This window comes from Rousettus aegyptiacus, unplaced genomic scaffold (genome assembly GCF_014176215.1).
Source record: "Rousettus aegyptiacus isolate mRouAeg1 unplaced genomic scaffold, mRouAeg1.p scaffold_m13_p_3, whole genome shotgun sequence".
NCBI classification, from domain to species: Eukaryota; Metazoa; Chordata; class Mammalia; order Chiroptera; family Pteropodidae; genus Rousettus; species Rousettus aegyptiacus.
The window spans coordinates 136,159,503-136,177,782 of NW_023416306.1; the positions used below are offsets into that span (position 1 = coordinate 136,159,503).

The 18,280-nt window shown below is 31.1% G+C and overlaps 1 protein-coding gene and 1 pseudogene across 2 annotated transcripts in view; one reads left to right on the plus strand and one right to left on the minus strand.

The window, feature by feature from the left end:
* Positions 1-18,280, minus strand: part of MAP4K5 (mitogen-activated protein kinase kinase kinase kinase 5) — a 90,991-nt gene that overhangs the window by 34,705 nt on the left and 38,006 nt on the right. For both annotated transcript variants that reach the window (XM_016145789.2, XM_016145788.2), the window contains exons 6-13: positions 15,909-15,964; positions 10,235-10,282; positions 10,109-10,151; positions 9,255-9,327; positions 5,659-5,790; positions 3,878-3,940; positions 1,752-1,833; positions 799-915 (exon numbers count right to left, since the gene is read on the minus strand). In XM_016145789.2, the coding sequence (XP_016001275.1) occupies positions 799-915; positions 1,752-1,833; positions 3,878-3,940; positions 5,659-5,790; positions 9,255-9,327; positions 10,109-10,151; positions 10,235-10,282; positions 15,909-15,964 (614 nt within the window). The remainder of the gene's footprint in view (positions 1-798; positions 916-1,751; positions 1,834-3,877; positions 3,941-5,658; positions 5,791-9,254; positions 9,328-10,108; positions 10,152-10,234; positions 10,283-15,908; positions 15,965-18,280) is intronic.
* On the plus strand, positions 3,134-3,249 carry LOC118600662 (annotated as a pseudogene).

The window sequence follows — 18,280 nt, forward strand, 5'->3', positions numbered from 1 at the left end:
CCTATTGCAAAAGACTATTCTGAGTATTAGATGAGTTAACATGGAAATTACTTGGCCTAATACTTGGTACACAATGACTACCCAATGAGTGTTAGCAGTTTTCATGACACTTAGGTGGTATAATTTAAAACTTAAGAACATGAAGTAGAAAATTTCCTTCGATAAGTAATAACACATAAAGTTTAGTTCTATAGTCTTGCCAGAAGTGAAGCTAGAGCTATAAAAATAAAAGCATAAAAAGAAATAGATTCAGAGAAACACAAAAATAAAAAGGAATAATAAAAGAAAAGGAAGAGACACTAGTGAAAAAAATAGTTGTGTTATATATAGGCAGAAATAGGTACCTGCCAATAAGTATTGTTAAATATGACATATAGTCAAAAAATAATTCTACAATATTTTCAGAGACAATTATTTTCAGAGAAGGCAAGCACAGTTATGAATAGCTCTATGTGTAATTATATAATAATTCGGAACAAGTATTGGAAAGAATAAAATTTCTATAGGAGCCTCAACTTAATTTTAAAAATTATTTATATTGTTATTGATCATTATAATATAGAAACTATAAATTTCTGGAAAGAACTAGGATTAAGAAATGATCATGCTATGTGTATTATGCCAAAATTAAAAAACAAGCATCAACTGGTAATTATATGCAGGATAAGTGTAGTTTACTTTGCTAATTAATCTTTGTAGCCAAATCTGTGGGTTTAACTACAAGACTGACACAGAAAACAAACTCCAAGGCCACATTAAACATTTATTTTCAAATATTAGGTTGCAAACACTCTTTACCTCAAAGTCGTCGTCATCTCCTTCAGTATAATGTGCATGGTTGTCTGGATTGTTCACTTTGTCTAATAGTTCAACGGCTAGGGCCCTGGAAAGACCCGGCTGCCCTACAAAAGTGTGCTAAATAAAAACGAAACAAAACAACTTCATGAGTATGCTTTTACATCTATGAGTTGTAAAGATGCTATTTGTACTTTTCCATTCAGAACTATCAGACACAAGCTTATGGGAGCCTACTAATACAAATAAATTAGACAATGAATTAGTAAAAATATTAGAGAATCTGTAATTATATGTTATAAAATTAAGGACACTTTGTGGGGTAAGTTTATAACATGAATATACTAGGTTGTAAAATTACAACTGTGGCTATAACAATGATATTCATTACGTTGTTATAAGAAAAAAGCAAACATTTAATTAAGTAAAATCACATTAATTTACAGACACAAAAATTTTATGACATTTAAAAAACATTCTTAGATTGCTGTAACCACTGACTTTTCTACTATAAAAGTATTTTACAAACACATATACAGAACATTCTATAAATTCACATTAGAAGCCAAGAAAAGCAATTAATTTTAAATGACAGCAACATTTTTAAGTTTCTTTAAGGCAGGGGTTGGCAAAGTACAGTTCATGAACAAAATCTGGTGCACTGTTTCTCTTCGTAAATAAAATTTTATTGGGTATTAAAGCCATATCCCTTCCTGTGTACTGTATATGGCTGCTATTGTGCTACAATGACCAAACTGAGTAGTTGGAACAGAGACTGTATGGCCCACAAAGCTTAAAATATTTACTTTCTGACTCTTTACAGAAAGTCTGCTGACTCTTGCTGTGAGAGATCGGTAACATTTTAAAATTAAAAAACCTAAATCTTTTGTTTCAGTGATATGCCTAATTAATGCACAACTATTAAAAAAAATTCCCCTATAATATCAATGACTTACAGTCAGAAGTCTTTCAGCAGTTGGTCTTTTTTTGGGGTTTTTGGTTAGTGCTATTTTGACAAAATTGTGGAATGTTGATGACCTTCAAATAAAAAGAGATATGTATAAAATATTTCACTTATATTAGTTTTTGGTGTTAAATAAAATTAACTTACAAATAGTCAGAAAGTCTGAAATATAATTTTTTCCTTATGTCTTTTAACTCTATATAAGCCAAAAAACTAAACCCAAAGCACAGTATATTCCTTGAAAACATGTGTCAGTTTCATCTCTTAAGTAAAACGCAATTAGTTAACAGAATGGTAATATACAAACTCTAAAAAATACACTAAAAAGTAGAAACATGTATGTGTATCATTTATAGGATTTATAATCTTGTGTTTTAAGAATTAAATTTAAGAATTAAATGACCTTTCCTTATTGTCTAATTTACATAATATGTAAAGTTTTACTATATCAAAAAAGTTTGATGGCATGGAGGTAATGTAAGAAATTATTTAAAACCCTTAAAAGGTCACTAACTCTCTCATAAACCAGGGCAAGAGTTTTTCTTAGCAACCAGAAGAATTTTCCTGCTACCTGCATTGATGAAGTGGGGAAAACAGAAGGACATAAATTAAAAGAACCATGTTTTGATTTTTGATTATTAATAGCAAAGAGGGGTATTTACACTATTGCCAAGATTCTACTGGAATGGGCAAGAACCAAAGAGAATAACTTTAGTCATTACCAATGACAGTAACCATACAGCAGTTCTCTTCAGAGAAATCAAATCACTGTAGTATATTTGGTGACTTGTGGAGGAGATAACGTGGAGTCATATAGTACCTGAGACTGGGGAAGGTACTCCAATGGTAATGACTGCTCTGGAATCTGACTGTGAATTCAGTTGTTATAGCTAACATTCAGTCATTCCTGCCATAAAGCCCTCCAGTTTCAGTTGCTTAGGAACTTGGAGTAACAAGGAATAGGAAGAAACCCATGTCAATACAAAATAATACAGCCAGCAGTAGAACATAAAGTCTTTTATTTCCATAGTGTGATTTGCCTTTCGCTCCTGGCATCATCCCCAGAACGGTCTGGCTCCTAAATAATACCACGCACAGACAGGCTCATAAAAAATAAAACAGTAGTTTTGAACCTGTTTTGGGAATGGGCCTCTTAGGATCTGAAATAAGATATAATCTGTCTCCCCCCCAAAATAAATATACATATATATAGAATCCTGGAGGCCATAAACCCCAAAGAGATCTATGTACTCTACATGAAGAATTACTGAATTTAAGAACTTGGAGGACATGGTTCCATAGTGCAGCAGTTAGCATATCTGCTTTACACACAGAAGGACTTGAGTTCACACCCCAGTGTAGCCATAGTCCATGGTCTATAGCCATGCCACCCTGACTAAGCCCGATGCCTGATCTCAGAAGCTAAGTAGGGTCGGGCCTGGTTAGTACTTGAATGGGAGACCACCTAGGAAGACCAGGTGCTGTAGGCATAAATAATAATAATAAATAAAAATTAAAAAAAAAAAAAGAACTTGGAAACTTATTTCTATAGTTTCTTCTATAAAATATATGGGAAGACATTACCAGAAAAATAAATTTCTATTTTTACCATCTAATTAAAGATGTTCATATGAACCACATTGCTTTACTTTGTACAAAAAAGAAGACAGTAGGATGAAAATAAGTAATAACTTTTTTGAATATTAAGAAAGTAAGGTAGAGAAAAGTGAAAAGTCAATAAGGATTGATTTTAAGTGTCATGGTGTCTGGGAAACCTTTCCATGAAAATCAACATGTAATTAATTAAAAAAATATGAATCTCCAAAATTTTTACGTATTTACTTCCAATCCTTTCCTTGCCACACCTCTGCTAACCAAACTGCTAACACTTAAGAAAATGATCAGAGTTTTATGAGAGCAGTACATCATGAAGGAACACCAACCAGAAAAACCTAGATCCTTGCCATAGCTCTGCAAGTAAATTAGATGCGTAACTTCTGGTAAACTGTTTACTGCCTGAGCTTTAGTTTCATCATGTAGAAATTATGAAATAAGAGATCTGAACCTGTGTCCCTATCAACCATTAAATTCTACAAAGCTATCTATTATTTAACTTACCATTTTGTTTTGTCCTTTAGTTTCGGTGGTTGAAAATTACTTTTTGACATTAAGAAGAGGGCCCTGAAATTAAAACTTCGGTTAAAGATCAATACCAAAATACTTTTATCATTACATCTAATAATCTGAATATTTTGTATTAAGTTTATATAAGATTACCATATATTGGAGGCACCAATAAAAACTGGTATGAAATATGGAAATGAAGTTCTTTATATTTTGAATAGCCTATGGAAAATTTTCCCTGGCTGTGAAGATCTTTAAATTTCAAACAAGCTCTTATTCACAAAGCAAAGGTAACAAAAGTTAGAGAAGGGTTTTATTACCATGCAGTTACATAACTAGTACTATAATTTAAGTGCAAGGCTACATAAGTGTATATTATTATTCTGTTACACACATCTAACATTAAGTTGTATGTTTAACCCAAGATTTGCCTCTACAATTATTTTGGGTATATAGGCAAATCATATCCACCTACTAGTCTGTTTTCCTTTTTAGACAATAATTTTCCACATTCTCTTGTTATGAACAATACAGAAATCAACCTACAAGAAAATTTTCTCTATGAATCTTCCTTCGATACATTTTCTATGGGCTATGAGGGTAGAAGAATGGAGGATTTAAGAAGAAAGTTCTAAAATGCTCTATTTATTTCCTATAAAGCCTTTCTAGGTTTCTAAACAAACTCCTTAGTCTTTTATTTTTAATACCAAAGATACTGCCTCTTTTTAAAAATTAAATGATTCATATATAAAGGAAAACTGAAAAAGAAAAAAAGGTCTATGTTCCTACCACCTTAAGACATTATTTAAAATTTTCTGCTCTTCTTTTTAGTCTTTACCTAAATGTTAACTGATTACTACGTCATTGTATTAGGTAATATTATGTTCGGCTTTTTTCACTTATAATCTATTTTCCATGCTCCTTTAGTTTACACATATGTAACAGATGTTCTTACTGATAATTTGCTTGACAATTCACCAAATAGTGGACATTTAGATTTTTTCTCTGTTATCCTGAAATGGATAATTCATAGCTTGTTTTTTTTCCTTGAATTATTTCCTAGGTATAATTTTCTAAGCAGTGGAATCGCTAAAACATGGGATGGCCCATACAAATAATGTCTATTATTTTCCTAAAGGTCTGCACTTAATCTATCACCTGTTAGGGGAACAAGTTTCCTACTCTGTTGATTTTCTTTTTGACTTTACAGTGTTTATTTTAAAAGTTTAAATTTTAGCCCAATTTATCTTTTCCTTGAAAATATTAAAAACCTTTTAAAAGCTCTCAAATTTTTTTCCTGAAAGACAATATATCCTAAAATGTAAATGATTACTATACGAAGCATAGCTACCTCTTCATCATCCCTAAAGTAAAAATAATAATAATCAAATGAGAAAAGAAATAAAATCTCATCTGCATTCTATCTTTATTCATAATTCCACTTAGGACAAAAGAAGAAAAAAGTTCAGTTGATGGAAAAATGAATGGAAAGACTTTAAATAAAGACTTTTAAAATGATAACTGCTATATCCTAATATGATTATTAAGGGAAATTGTTTTATAGAAAAGCTTCAGACAGTATAGACAATTATTCCCTGTTGTCTTAGGAACAGCAACACAAGAGAGAAGGTTTTAAGAGATTATCCTAAAATCCCTTACAACACTTTCACTATTTTAACATACTTGAAAATGAGTCTGGAATACCTAAGTTATCAGTATTTCATTCTCCCAGAAGACCTTATTAATAAGTGCATAATTGTAAATAGTGAGAACACCTCATTGGATGAAGGTCAAACATAGGTGGTTGAAGCTCTCCAAGTTCAATTGCTGTTATTCCCACTGCCCAGATATCACACAGTTGGTTGTAGCCACCATTCTTTTCTACTGCTGCAACTTCTGGGGCCATCCTAGAAGGAATCAGCAAATATACCATTTTTATTTTTAAAAAATGATATAAAATCTGCTACTTTTGTGATACTCACTAGACTTCTTGTGGGGGAAAAGAGGCTGAGAGGTGTTCACAAGGAAAGAAGACGCTTTACTAGGAAAGACTTATAAAGATCATGTACATACACAAAGACACACACTCTTTAAATTCATCTTGAATCCTCTCCTCTAAATACTAGTATTCTGAGGAAAAATCGTGCTGTTTTACTTTAGTTTCTGTTCTGTGTATCTTGTTATATATACAACACAGGGAAGAAGGGGAGGAATAACATTAAATCCCCATGAATGTCAAAGGAGATGAGACCTAAAGAATGAATTAGCAGGGAGCTAAGGGGATGGGGAGTATGGACATTTTAGTCAGAGGAAAAAAGTATAAATGCAGGGAGATAGGGAGAGAGCACTGAACACAGAGAGGTGACACCACAGTGCTACTCACTGTATGATCTACAGACTGATACGGGGCATAAATTGTTTGTTACCAGTCTGTGACAAGGACAGAAATTGAGAGTAAGCATTTACTCTCATCCAAATACACAATTTTTTTGAGTATTTTATTTTTCATTTATTTTACCCAAGTATTAGTCTATGATGGACAGGAAGTTTCAAAAAGGTCATTCACCATAGATAGTTTGAGAGAGTCAATAGTATTTGGAAAATGAACCTTCGAGGTGGGGCTAGATAATGATGGCCTACTGATTAGGTAAGGAAATTTAGACTTTATCATGGAAATGAAAAAATAATTATGGGGATAAATTTGATCTGAAACTCATGGCAACACAAAAGATAGTGTGAAAAAAGGGGAAATCAGAGTTGGGTAGACAAGTTAGAAGACTATTTCAAAAGTACAAGGGAAAAAAAATAAAGGATTTTTCAAAGGCCGTGGCAGAAGGGACAGAATAAAATAGGTTGTTGACTAAAGAGACTGATTTGAGAATAAAATGTTTGTGGATATCCAAGTAGAGCTATTCTCAGACAACTGTTGAATACATACAAGACTGAAGGTCAACTGAGCAGCTGAGTCTGAGTTATCTATTTGGGGGTCAGTAGTGTATTATGATAGCATCTGAAGTTATAAAGCATAGATGATACTGCTCAGGGGAAATATTCTTTTATTTTTTTAATCTTCACTATTTTAAAATTAATTTATATTTATATTGAATATAAGGCAGAAGTTGCTTTTATATTCACTTAGGTTACAAACAGTTATATCATTCAATGTCTTTCAACGTTAAGTGTGGTTAAGCATATAAAATACTTATACTAAAATGCCAACAAATGTACATGCTATAAAGCAAGTACTAATACATAATAACAAGTAAAGGAGCAAAGAGAAGAAAATAATCACCATGGAGCAAGATGACTGAAGGCAAGTTTCAGAGAGGAAAGAAGCTGAGCTGGAACCCAGAGAAAGCATATGGGTTTCACATCCTCTGCCCACTAGAATCGGTCAGTGGTGGCTAACTGCAGCACCAAGTTGGCCAGGGCTGTTGCACTTCCTGGCTCAACAGAAAACAGAGCTGTGACCAATTTGTCTGTCATGAGTGAAGAAAGGCAGAGTGTATGCCACTCTTCAGACAGGGCAGGACTTAAGATAAACACAAAAGACAGAGATATACGAGGAAGTAATAAATAGTATCTGGAATAGTCAGAGTACAAAAAAAACTAATAATTTTGACTAGAGAAGAGTGTTCACAAGTCGGGGGGGGGGGACGGCGGGGGGGAGATAGTCACAGAAAGAGACCGAGGAGGGAAATAGGCAGGCGATGAAATAAATTTTATAGGTAATCTAACTTATGTATGTTTTAATTTTATTTATGTGCTATTTATTGGGGCCTTATTTCTGTTGTTAAGTGATAATGCATTGACTGAAGAGAACTGGGAATATGTGAAAAAATATAGAACAAGTTAAAACATTATTCTACCCAAGAGCTACTATTTCACATATTTTCATCCATAAATTTTAAACGCACATATATCCTCTATAAAATGGTATTATATTACATATGCTACTTTTAATCTCTCTTGTATAATTAACATTATATCATGAGCCTATCCACTGACCGTACATCTTTTACAACACAATTTTTAATACCAACAACTTATTCCATTGATTTGAATGACTATACATAATTTCCTTAAATAATTCCTGTTGTATATACATTTTCCCTCAATTTTTCATTATTTAAGCATTCTGATAAAGCTCCTCATACAGAAATCTATATGTCTTTCTGATAAATTAATACAAGTAGAATTGAGACTAAAGAACATAAACATTGTTTAAGGTTTTTAAAAAACATTATTGCTAAATTATCATTCAAAATTATTCTACCAATTTTCATTTTCATTGTCAGATATTTAGTGATAGTGATAGGTATTACCCATGATTCCAAATATTTTCCAATTTGATAGAAAACAATGTCTTTGTTTACTTAATTTGCATTTTTGGTCATCATTGGGGGAAATATTTTTCATATTTTACAATGTCTTATATGCATTATTTAAATAACTCTGCATCCAAGAAAACACTCCTATTGGTTTATTAAGAACTTAATATTAACAATATTAAAATCTAGTTTGTTATATTTTAGCCACTATTTCTTGGCTTGCTACTTGCCTTTTACTTTTAAGATGGTGGACATATATATAGTAGCTTTAAATTTTTATGTAGTTGAATCTATCAATTTTTCCCTTTCATGGGTTATGCTTTTATGCCAAGAAAGGTTTATTGATCTCTCAAAGCAGTTACTGATATTTCTTTTCATTTCACTTTTATATTTAACTACAAAATTTATTTTGAAATTAGTATAAGGAGCTACTTTAAATTTCTTTCCAAGTAATAAAGAATTCAACCTTTCAGATGAACTTTAAATGTTTATAATATTTAACTGTTTATAATATTCACTAAATGATTTTACACTATTAAGGTTTATTACTAAGCTTTATATTTCAATGATCTTTCTTCATTAATGAAAACAGTGTTTTAGAAAGATTATTTGTCAGTAATTGGTAGGGTGCATTAAAGTGGCTGGTGAAGACTAATGGTAGGGTAGGATGTGTAAGTTTTAACAACCAGAAAGTGGAAGTCCTAGATTAAAAGCAATAACAAAAAAAAAAAGGGGGGGGGGTGGGTAACAAAATGACAAGAGATTGTCATATGAATCTTTCTTTTGAAAATCCAGATCTATGAGTCATCTTAACACAACACCCTAGAGATAGTAGGAATTATTAGCACTTTAACAAAAGGAAAGCTGACCAATGAAAATGAGTAGCAAAGTTCCCTAACCCCAACAGAACTATGATAGCCTCGAGGAGTATGCAATCTTCATACTTTCAGTCAAATATCAACTGTATTACTAGGTATCAATACTGAAAACTAATCTTGAAGAAATGAAAACAATAAAATTCAATGTTAATAATGTCTTACCAATAAGGTGTGCCAATGAAAGATTTTCTCTTTGCAATGGTAGCTGTTATTTTTGCAGCTACACCAAAGTCAGCTGGTGGGGGGAAATAGAACAAAAAATTTTAGTTCTTTTTAATAAAACCACTAAAATTTCTAAGTTTTACCATTAGGCATGGCATTATTAATAATTCAGATAACAGTGCTAAGGAAATGTATGTAAATTGAATATCTAAATCCCTTCTTACTTGGTTTATAGTATATTAATTAAAAGACAATAATTGATTGGCATTTTACTAGAATGAAAACATACTTCATTAAGAACAAAGTTAAAAATATTTTGAATACAAGCACATTTAATTTGGGGGAAAAAAAGCGAAAAATAAAACACCCATTTAGATTCCTTGCATTCTAACACAACTAGGCTGCTATTTGGTGCTATTTAAAACAAGTCCCTTTTCCTATGCATAAACCTTTTATTGTTAACATGGTTGTAAAAACTAAATACACACACATTTCATTTTTGTCACTTAACAGACCAGGGGATTTTACTCTTACTCTTCTCTTCTTAAATATTAATTTTGATGACTGAATAATGTTCCTTAAGTGGATTTATCACAGCTTAACACTTTTTCTATTGTTAGACCTATGCTGTCATTTTTTTCTGTTATAAATAATGTTATGATCAATACTTGTGTGTATGGAATTTTCATCTTTAGGATTAATTTCTTTAAACTGAATCTAAGAAGTAAAACTACCGAGTCAAAAGATGAACACTATTGTGGCTCTTGACATGAACATTAAACTTGTATAATGTTAATTTTCATTAAAAACTTTTTTAATTTGTAAAAAAATATTACGAACTTAAAATAACATACCTAATTTTATATCACCATGATCTGTCAATAAAATATTTGCACCCTAAAACAAAAATACAAATACTATTTAGTTAGCATCAAAAATTCCAATAAAGTTATCAATTTAAACATATTAAATAAACTTACTTTTATATCTCTATGCATTTTGCCTTTAGTATGCAAATAGGCAAGACCCTGAAGTTAAAAAAAAAAAAAAAGGAGCATTAGAAAAACTGCAAATCGACACCTAAATGTTCTTGAATTCTTATTGGCTAAGAAAAATGGAACTATCTTTTTTTTGGAGGGTTGAGGGAGGCCTACATGAGTTACTCTTTATTAATCTATGTTTACTATAAGATTTCAAATTCATTTTCTGGTAAAAATCTGAAATATTTTACTATAACACCATCATCACATTCAAGATAATGAACATAATCATTGTTCCCAAAAGTTCTTCCCACAAACACTGATCTGCTTTTTCTTCATTAAAAACAAACAAACAAACAAGGAAACTTTACATATAAAAGCTGAGTAACAATATAATGAACCCTTATGTACCTATCTATCACCTAGACTTATCAACTGTGAAATCACGGCCAATCTTGTTTCATCTTGACTCTCACGTGCCACGCACTCCCCCTCCACCACATTATTTGGAAGTCCCAGATTTCATACAATTTCATTCACTAAGGCAGTGACTTTATAAAAAGTATATAACCACAATGACATAATTATGCCCTCATAATGAATAATTCTTTAATATTATCAAATGCCCAATGTTTGCAATTGCTTAAGTGCGATCCAAACAAGGTTTATATACTGTAATTTGTTGACGTGACTCCTCATAAGTTTTTGTTAAAGTGCTGTTTATCTTGTGCAGTTACATCCTAATGATGTTGTTTAGTATGTTCCTCTGATACCCTGTATTATTACTAAATAAACACTTAAATCTAGAGCCTTGATGAAATTCGATTGAATTATTTTGCAAAATTAGTTCATGGGGGCGCTATATCAGTCAGAGTCCAGTCAGGAGACTGAAACAACAAGAGTTATTTGAACAATAGGACTAAAAAGGCACAAAGAGAGCACTAAGGTATTACAGCAGCAGCAACTGTAGGAAGCTGGTGCCAACTCTAGGACTCGGGGTTGGGGAAGGGTGGTGGGAAGCGGCTGGAATTATTAATACTTGGAAACCTGGAAGAAGAATTCTATGCAACCGAAATTCAGATCTCTTGAAAAGGAGACATCGTTCGGCTGGTACTGATGTCCATGAGGAATTATACAATGTCTGGCTGTCTTTTAGTGATATTAGCAGTCATTGATGCTGATGTGCCTTCTGTCATTATAGATCATCTTTTAATTTTCTATAGATTTTTGTAAACAAAACCATCCTGTGTATTCTTTTTTTGTCTGCATCTTTCATTTACAATAATTAATGTAACATTTCCTTGTTAATATCAATAGTTTATTCTTTATCACTGAGTGGAAGATCCATTGTACGAATATATCAAAATTTGTTTATCCATTTACCTGTTGACAGACATTTGGAGTATTGGGCTGTTTCCAGTTTTTGGTTATTATAGGTAAAGCTACTATAAAAATTCATGTGCAGTCATATGATTTTTTCCTCTTGGGTAAATAAATACCCAGCAGTATAATGGCTGGATCATACAAGTTAAATTACTGTTGACTGCCAAACTATTTTCTAAAGCAGCTGTACCATTTTACACTGAAACCAGCAGTGTATGAGAATTCCAGTTGATCCACATCTTCACCAACCTTCCTAAAGTCAGTCTTGAGTCTTTTCAATTTTAGCCATTCTAATTGGCGTGTAGTGGTATGTCACTTTGGTTTTGGTTTTAACACACATTTTCAAATAACTAATGATGTTGAGCATCTTTTTCCATGACCTGTCATCCATATCTTTTCTTTGGTGAAGTGCCTGTTCAATCTTTTGTCCATTTTTTTATTATGTTGTTGAGTTTTGAGAGTTCTTTATATACTCTGGATACAAGTCCTTGATCAGATATATAGTTTGCAAATTTCTTTTAGTTGGCAGCTTGTTCTTTTATTTTATTAACAGTGCCTCTTGAAGAGGAGGGCTTTTAATTTAGATGAAGTCTAATGTACCAAGTTTTTCTTTAATGGATTACGTTTTTCATGTTATGTCTGAAAAGGCTTTGCTTAACTCAACTGCAAAATTTTCTCCTCTATTTTCTTCTAGAATTTCTAGTTTTAGGTTTTATGTTTAGATCTATGAAATTTTTATGCATGATGTGAAATATGGCTTGAGGTTCATTTGTTTGCATATGGATATCCGATTAGTCCAGTACCATGTATTGAAAAGCCTATCCTTTCTCTACTTAGTTGTCTTTACACCTTCATTTGAAAATCAGTAATCCATATGGACTTTCTGTTCTGCTCCACTGAACTACTTATCACAAATGAATGTTGGTTTTGCTAAATGTTTCTTCTGTGTCTAGATGATCATGTGAGGTTTTCTTTTGTTTGCTAATATGGTCAATTATTTGACATGATTTTTGAATGTTAATCAACATTGTATTCTAGGATAAACCAGCTTGTTCAAGATCTTTTTTATATAATGTTGGACTGCCTTTGTTAACTTATTACCTCCCTTTTTAATTTCTGCATCTACATTTATGAAGGATATTAGTTTGTTTTTTTGTTATCTTGTAATGTCTGATTTTGGCTTCAGAGCATAGAATGATTTGAGAGGAATTCTCTATTTTTCAATTTTCTAGAAAAATTTGTATAAAATTAGCATTATTTCTTCTTCAAATGTTTGATAGAATTTATAATTAACATCATCTAGCTTGGAAATTTATGTGCAGGAATAGAGGTAGCCTATTCAGACAATTTCTAATTGAGTTTTGGTAGTGTGTCTCTCTCAAGGAAATTGTCCATTTCATCTAAGTTGCAGGCTTTATCGGCATAAAGCTGTTCATAACATTTCTTGGGTATCAAATATCTTTGTTACCCTTTTAATAATTGTAGATTCTGTCATAATACTGGTAATTTGTCTTCTCTTTTTATTTTTTCTGATAAATATGGCTAGCGGTTTATCCCTTTTATTTATCTTGAAGAATCAGATTTAAGTTTCATTGATTTTCTCATGTGTTTTGCTTTCTATTGAATTCATTTCCACTCAGACATTCATTATTTTTACTTTGGGTTTAATTTGCTCATCTTTTTCTAGTTTCTTAAAGTGGAAGTTGAAAATATTGATTTCAGATTTTTCTTCCTTTCCAAAAGAGGTTAAACATCTCTTTGGTGCTATAAACTTCCTTCTAAGTACTGTCTTAGCGGCATCCCAGATTTTGATGTGTTGTATTTTCATTTTATTTGTTCAAAGTACTTTTTAATTTCTCTTTTGATTTCTCCCTTGACCCATGGGTTACTTAATAGTGCTTTACTTAGTTTCCACATATTTTGGACATTCCAGAAATATTTGTTAATTGATTTCTAATTTAATTGCATGTGGTCAGAGAATATAGTTTGTATTCTTTGACTCATTTTAAATGTATTGAGACATATGTGGTCTCTTAGTAAATGCTCTGTGGGCACTTGAAAAAGCACACATATCTCAGTTGGATTAAAACATCAGTAAGGTTAGGTTGGTTGATTGTGTTATTCAAATCTTCCATATCCTTACTGATTTTCTACCTATTTGTTCTGCAAAATTACTGTGAAGGGGACTGAAATATCTGACTATAATTGTGTATTAATCTATTTCTCCTTACAGTTTTTGCAGGGTTTTGTGCATTTATTTTGAAGCTATGCTATTAGGTAGGGGGCATAAACATTTAGCGTTGTTATGTCTTTTGATAAAATGACCTTATTTAGTAATAGTCTTTGCTCTGAAGTCTACTTTCTCTGATATTAATATGGCCAGTCTGGCTTTGTTTTGAATAGTATGGTGTATCTTTTTATTTCCTTTTATTTTTGACCTATTTGTGTCTTTATGTAAGTATTTTCTTATAGGTAGCATCTAGTTGGGTCTTGTCTTTTTCCATTCTAACAATCTCTGCCCTGTTTTTTTTTTTAATTTTAATAAAATTATATATACTTAAGGTGTACAACATGACTATTTGATATACATATAGTGAAATGATTACTTGCATCAAAGTGGTTAACATATCATATCATCTCCTCAGATAGTTTGTTTTTTTTTCTTTTTTTGTGATGAGAGCACCTGAATCTATCCTCTTAGCAAATTTTCAGTATTCAGTACAGCATTATTAATTACAGTTATCATCAGTAATCAATTAACATATATGACTTCGACTTTATACTCTTCGACCAACATCTCCCCATTTCTCTTCCCTGCCTTTACCCAGTCCCTGGTAACCACCATTCTACTTTCTGCATCTGTGAATTCAACTTTGTTAGATTCTATATATAAGTGAGATCATACAGTATTTGTCTTTCTGTGGCTGGCTTATTTCACTTAGCATAATGTCCCCCAGCTTCATCTGTGTTGTCACAAATGAGAGGATTCTCTTCTTTTTTATAGTTGAATAACATTCCTCTGTGTGTGTGTGTGTATGCGTGCGCGCACGCGTTCATACACATAAACGTAGCACACTTTATCCATTCATTTGTTGGCAGACACAGATGTGGAAGTTTCTCGGCATAATAGAATTTTTAAATTAGAACTAATCTGGAGGACATCCCTTCCAAAAAGACTCATTTTACACTCTGGGAACTAGACGTATAGAAGACATTATAGTCATACAACAGCGCCAGAATGCAAACTCGATTTTTTCCTTTTTTTTTTTTTTTTACTTCCATTCAGTACTCTATTACTTATAGAAGCAATGAACTTTGCAAACTAAGATACAAAGAAAACTAATCTGTCAATAATTCTCTGCTATGAGTGTATGCATTTTATGTGGATACAAAGAGTAGATTTCTATCTGAATATTATAGAAATACACACACACAGAGATATGGGGGAGATGATTTATTTTCATACATCTAAAAATAGGATTTGGCATGGCATGTCTTTTAAAGAATGTGGAAACCAACTCTACTCAAAATGACTAGAGCTTTCTCTTACATCAGGTCAATTTCCTAGTTTCTAAAATAGGGAAGGACATACAAAATGTCAATCTCACTGCTAAACAAACTACACAATCTAGGAAGTGTAGTGAGGGATAGAAGCATCAATTAACAATTATCGGTTGTAAATTACCAAAAATAAAAAATAAAAACATAAGTACTATTACTTAATTCTTCTTACATTTAAACATATTAAGTATATGAATAAAATTGTTAACTGCTAATTTTCTCAGTGAGTAGTCTATCAGGGCACTGAAAAAATAAATTGGGAGAAATGTTGCACACTCTATACTCCTACTTAAGAGTCACAACCAACTCTAACATATTAAAAGCTCTCAAAGATCTAAAATAAAGTAACCTCCGCTTCGTACCACGTTTAACAAACTTAGAAAAAAATTTTACTATCAATGACTCATATTAATATCACAGAACTAGAATTTCCAGATAATATTCTGGGTTGTTATGCTAATTTATTCTCTTTTGGAGAAAAATGGCAAAAGACTGTGTGTGTGTGTGTGTGTGTGTGTATGAAAAATGGCAAAAGACTGTGTATACCAGCATCAGCTTAAATGAATTTCTGTGACTCATTTACCAAAGAAATAACTAGGCTTACAGAATTACAATATGAGAACTTAACAAAAATCTGGTTTACTCTTATTCTTTTGGGCAGATCACCATTTTATAGTTTTCAATTATGAAACTAGAACTTCCTTTCTAGCTGTAGCAGCAAATGTAGTACCTGTAGAGTTTCTCTGCATACATAGGCTATTTGCAATTCTGATAATGGTCCAGTAACTAGAAAGAAAAAAACTGCACTGTTACACATTTTAATACAACAGATTAAAAAGTTTACTTTTAAAATGACAAACTATTATAAAATGTCTTCTATATACATCACTGGATGACCTCATCATAAGCATAAATTATTCTTATAATCAGGAAACAACAAAAAAAATAAGGATGAGAATTAGAAATGTACTTTAAAATTGGAAGATTTCCTCCAACTTTGGTCAGTGAAAATATTAGGCACCCATTATGTGCAAGGCACGTAACTAGGCAACACAGGATGTTCTAAAGAAAGCATTGGACATGCTCTCAATCCTGAACAATTTTTCAAAATAAATTCGAGAAATCAGAAAAACATGTATAATTAAATACGGCTATACGAAGATGTAGAGAACCATATAGAAGTCAATTGTTGAAATGTACTAAAAGGCATCATATACTTTTTAAAAGGTCAACATATTATTTCTTTAATATAATTCTTTACTGTAGGTATCAGAACAGGAAAGCTTGATCTAGTACCTTATCTAAGAATTTAAAAAGTAAGAAGATCACTTCTGACAACCAGCTCTCTCCCTATTATGAAATATAAAATATAAGTACCCAATCAGAGGCTTTGGAAATATGTCCAATACCATGAGAGAATATTTGAAATCTGGGGTGGCTATTTACTGACAGTGAAACTAAATCAGGTAATCTTGAGAGATATATTTTACAGCATATTTTGCTCACGTACTCTCTATACCTACTCAGGTAGATAAAATTTTGATTCTTAGTAACTCGATGGAATAGTAGTAAAAGAAGGAAAGCCACTTATTCTATTAACAGTTTATTATAAGTGTAGCTGTTCTTGATTACTATGCTATCTAATATACTATTTTCAGAAATGGATAATTCTTAGATTCAATTTAATTAAACAAATATCAAGTTTTAATAATGGAAAGTAGAAATTTCATGAAGAGATAAAATTAATGCCTTAAAACAATTAAAGTTTAAAATAGGTAGTGAAAAATGTTATCTAGTTTTATTTATCCATATTCTTGAGTTCTAACCCTATAAAAGTGTGAATGGAGAAAAATTATAATTATTATATAAAAACTATATAAAAGATAATTCTTCATAAAATCATTGAAAAAACTTTTAAATCAAGTGGCGAAGAGCTATTTTCTACAAATACTTCTTTAGAATTAACAACAGAGTATAAAAGAACAGTCATTCTAGTATGGTATATAAGAAAATAAAAGACAAAGCAATAGAGAATTTTCTTTTATAAAATGAAATTAGTTCTTGCTTTAAAAACTGTATATTTTGTATATTTGTAATATTTATATGGCATTAAATATTATTTTAAATAAAAAGAGGCAGTGACCAGAGTTTAGACATTGGTCACAACTTTTCTGTCACAGGTTATATAATTATTACAAATTAGATAATTATTATTTTTATTAATTTATAATCAAATGATACAGCAATACATTTTCATTATAATTTAAACTTTTACTTATGAGTCCCACTTCAATTAATGACTTATTAAATTGATATGTATTTTATTTTGCTGTACATTTACATTCATAGGCATACTTTTAAAAATATAATTTTAAAAAGTCTCAGTGTGATCAATTATGCTATACATATTTTTTCATGATTCATTTTTTCCATTTAAAAAAGGCCTTGGAGAGATATACCCAGGTCAATATAAATGGAGATACTTCATCTTTTTAAGTGCTTCATCACATTCCGTATTATAGATGCAGTGTATATTTAACCAATGCTCTATTGGTTGACATTTAAAAAATTCAATTTCTATAAGCTACAAATACTATTTAAACTGGAATAGCACTTATTTTTACCTCTACTATGGCTGCATTAGTAAATTGCACTTGTAAATTTATAAACTGCATGAAATTTGATAAGACTGTCAATATAAAGATTTCAGCATAGAATGTTTAAAAATACTTCTTAAATGTTTAAAAATACATGATTCTTAATAAATTATCCAATGCATAGTACAATGGGAGTTTTATTATCCCATATCCAGTTAAATTAAAGGTATTTTATGGAATCTATGCTTAGTCTTATAAACTCTAGAAATTATGAAAATTGTCAACAAAACAAATTGGAAGCTAAACTGTAGAGCTAAAATAAGAACTATTTCTAAATACTATTATGGGTTAAAATCATATCCAACTCAAAAAACTGCCTAAATTAAAAGAATGCTAAATATTCCATATTTTAAAAAATATGTATTTTTTAATACAGAAATATTATAGCAACTAAATTGCTTTCCTAGTTAGCAGGTTAAATTATTAAGATAGATATGTAATTTCC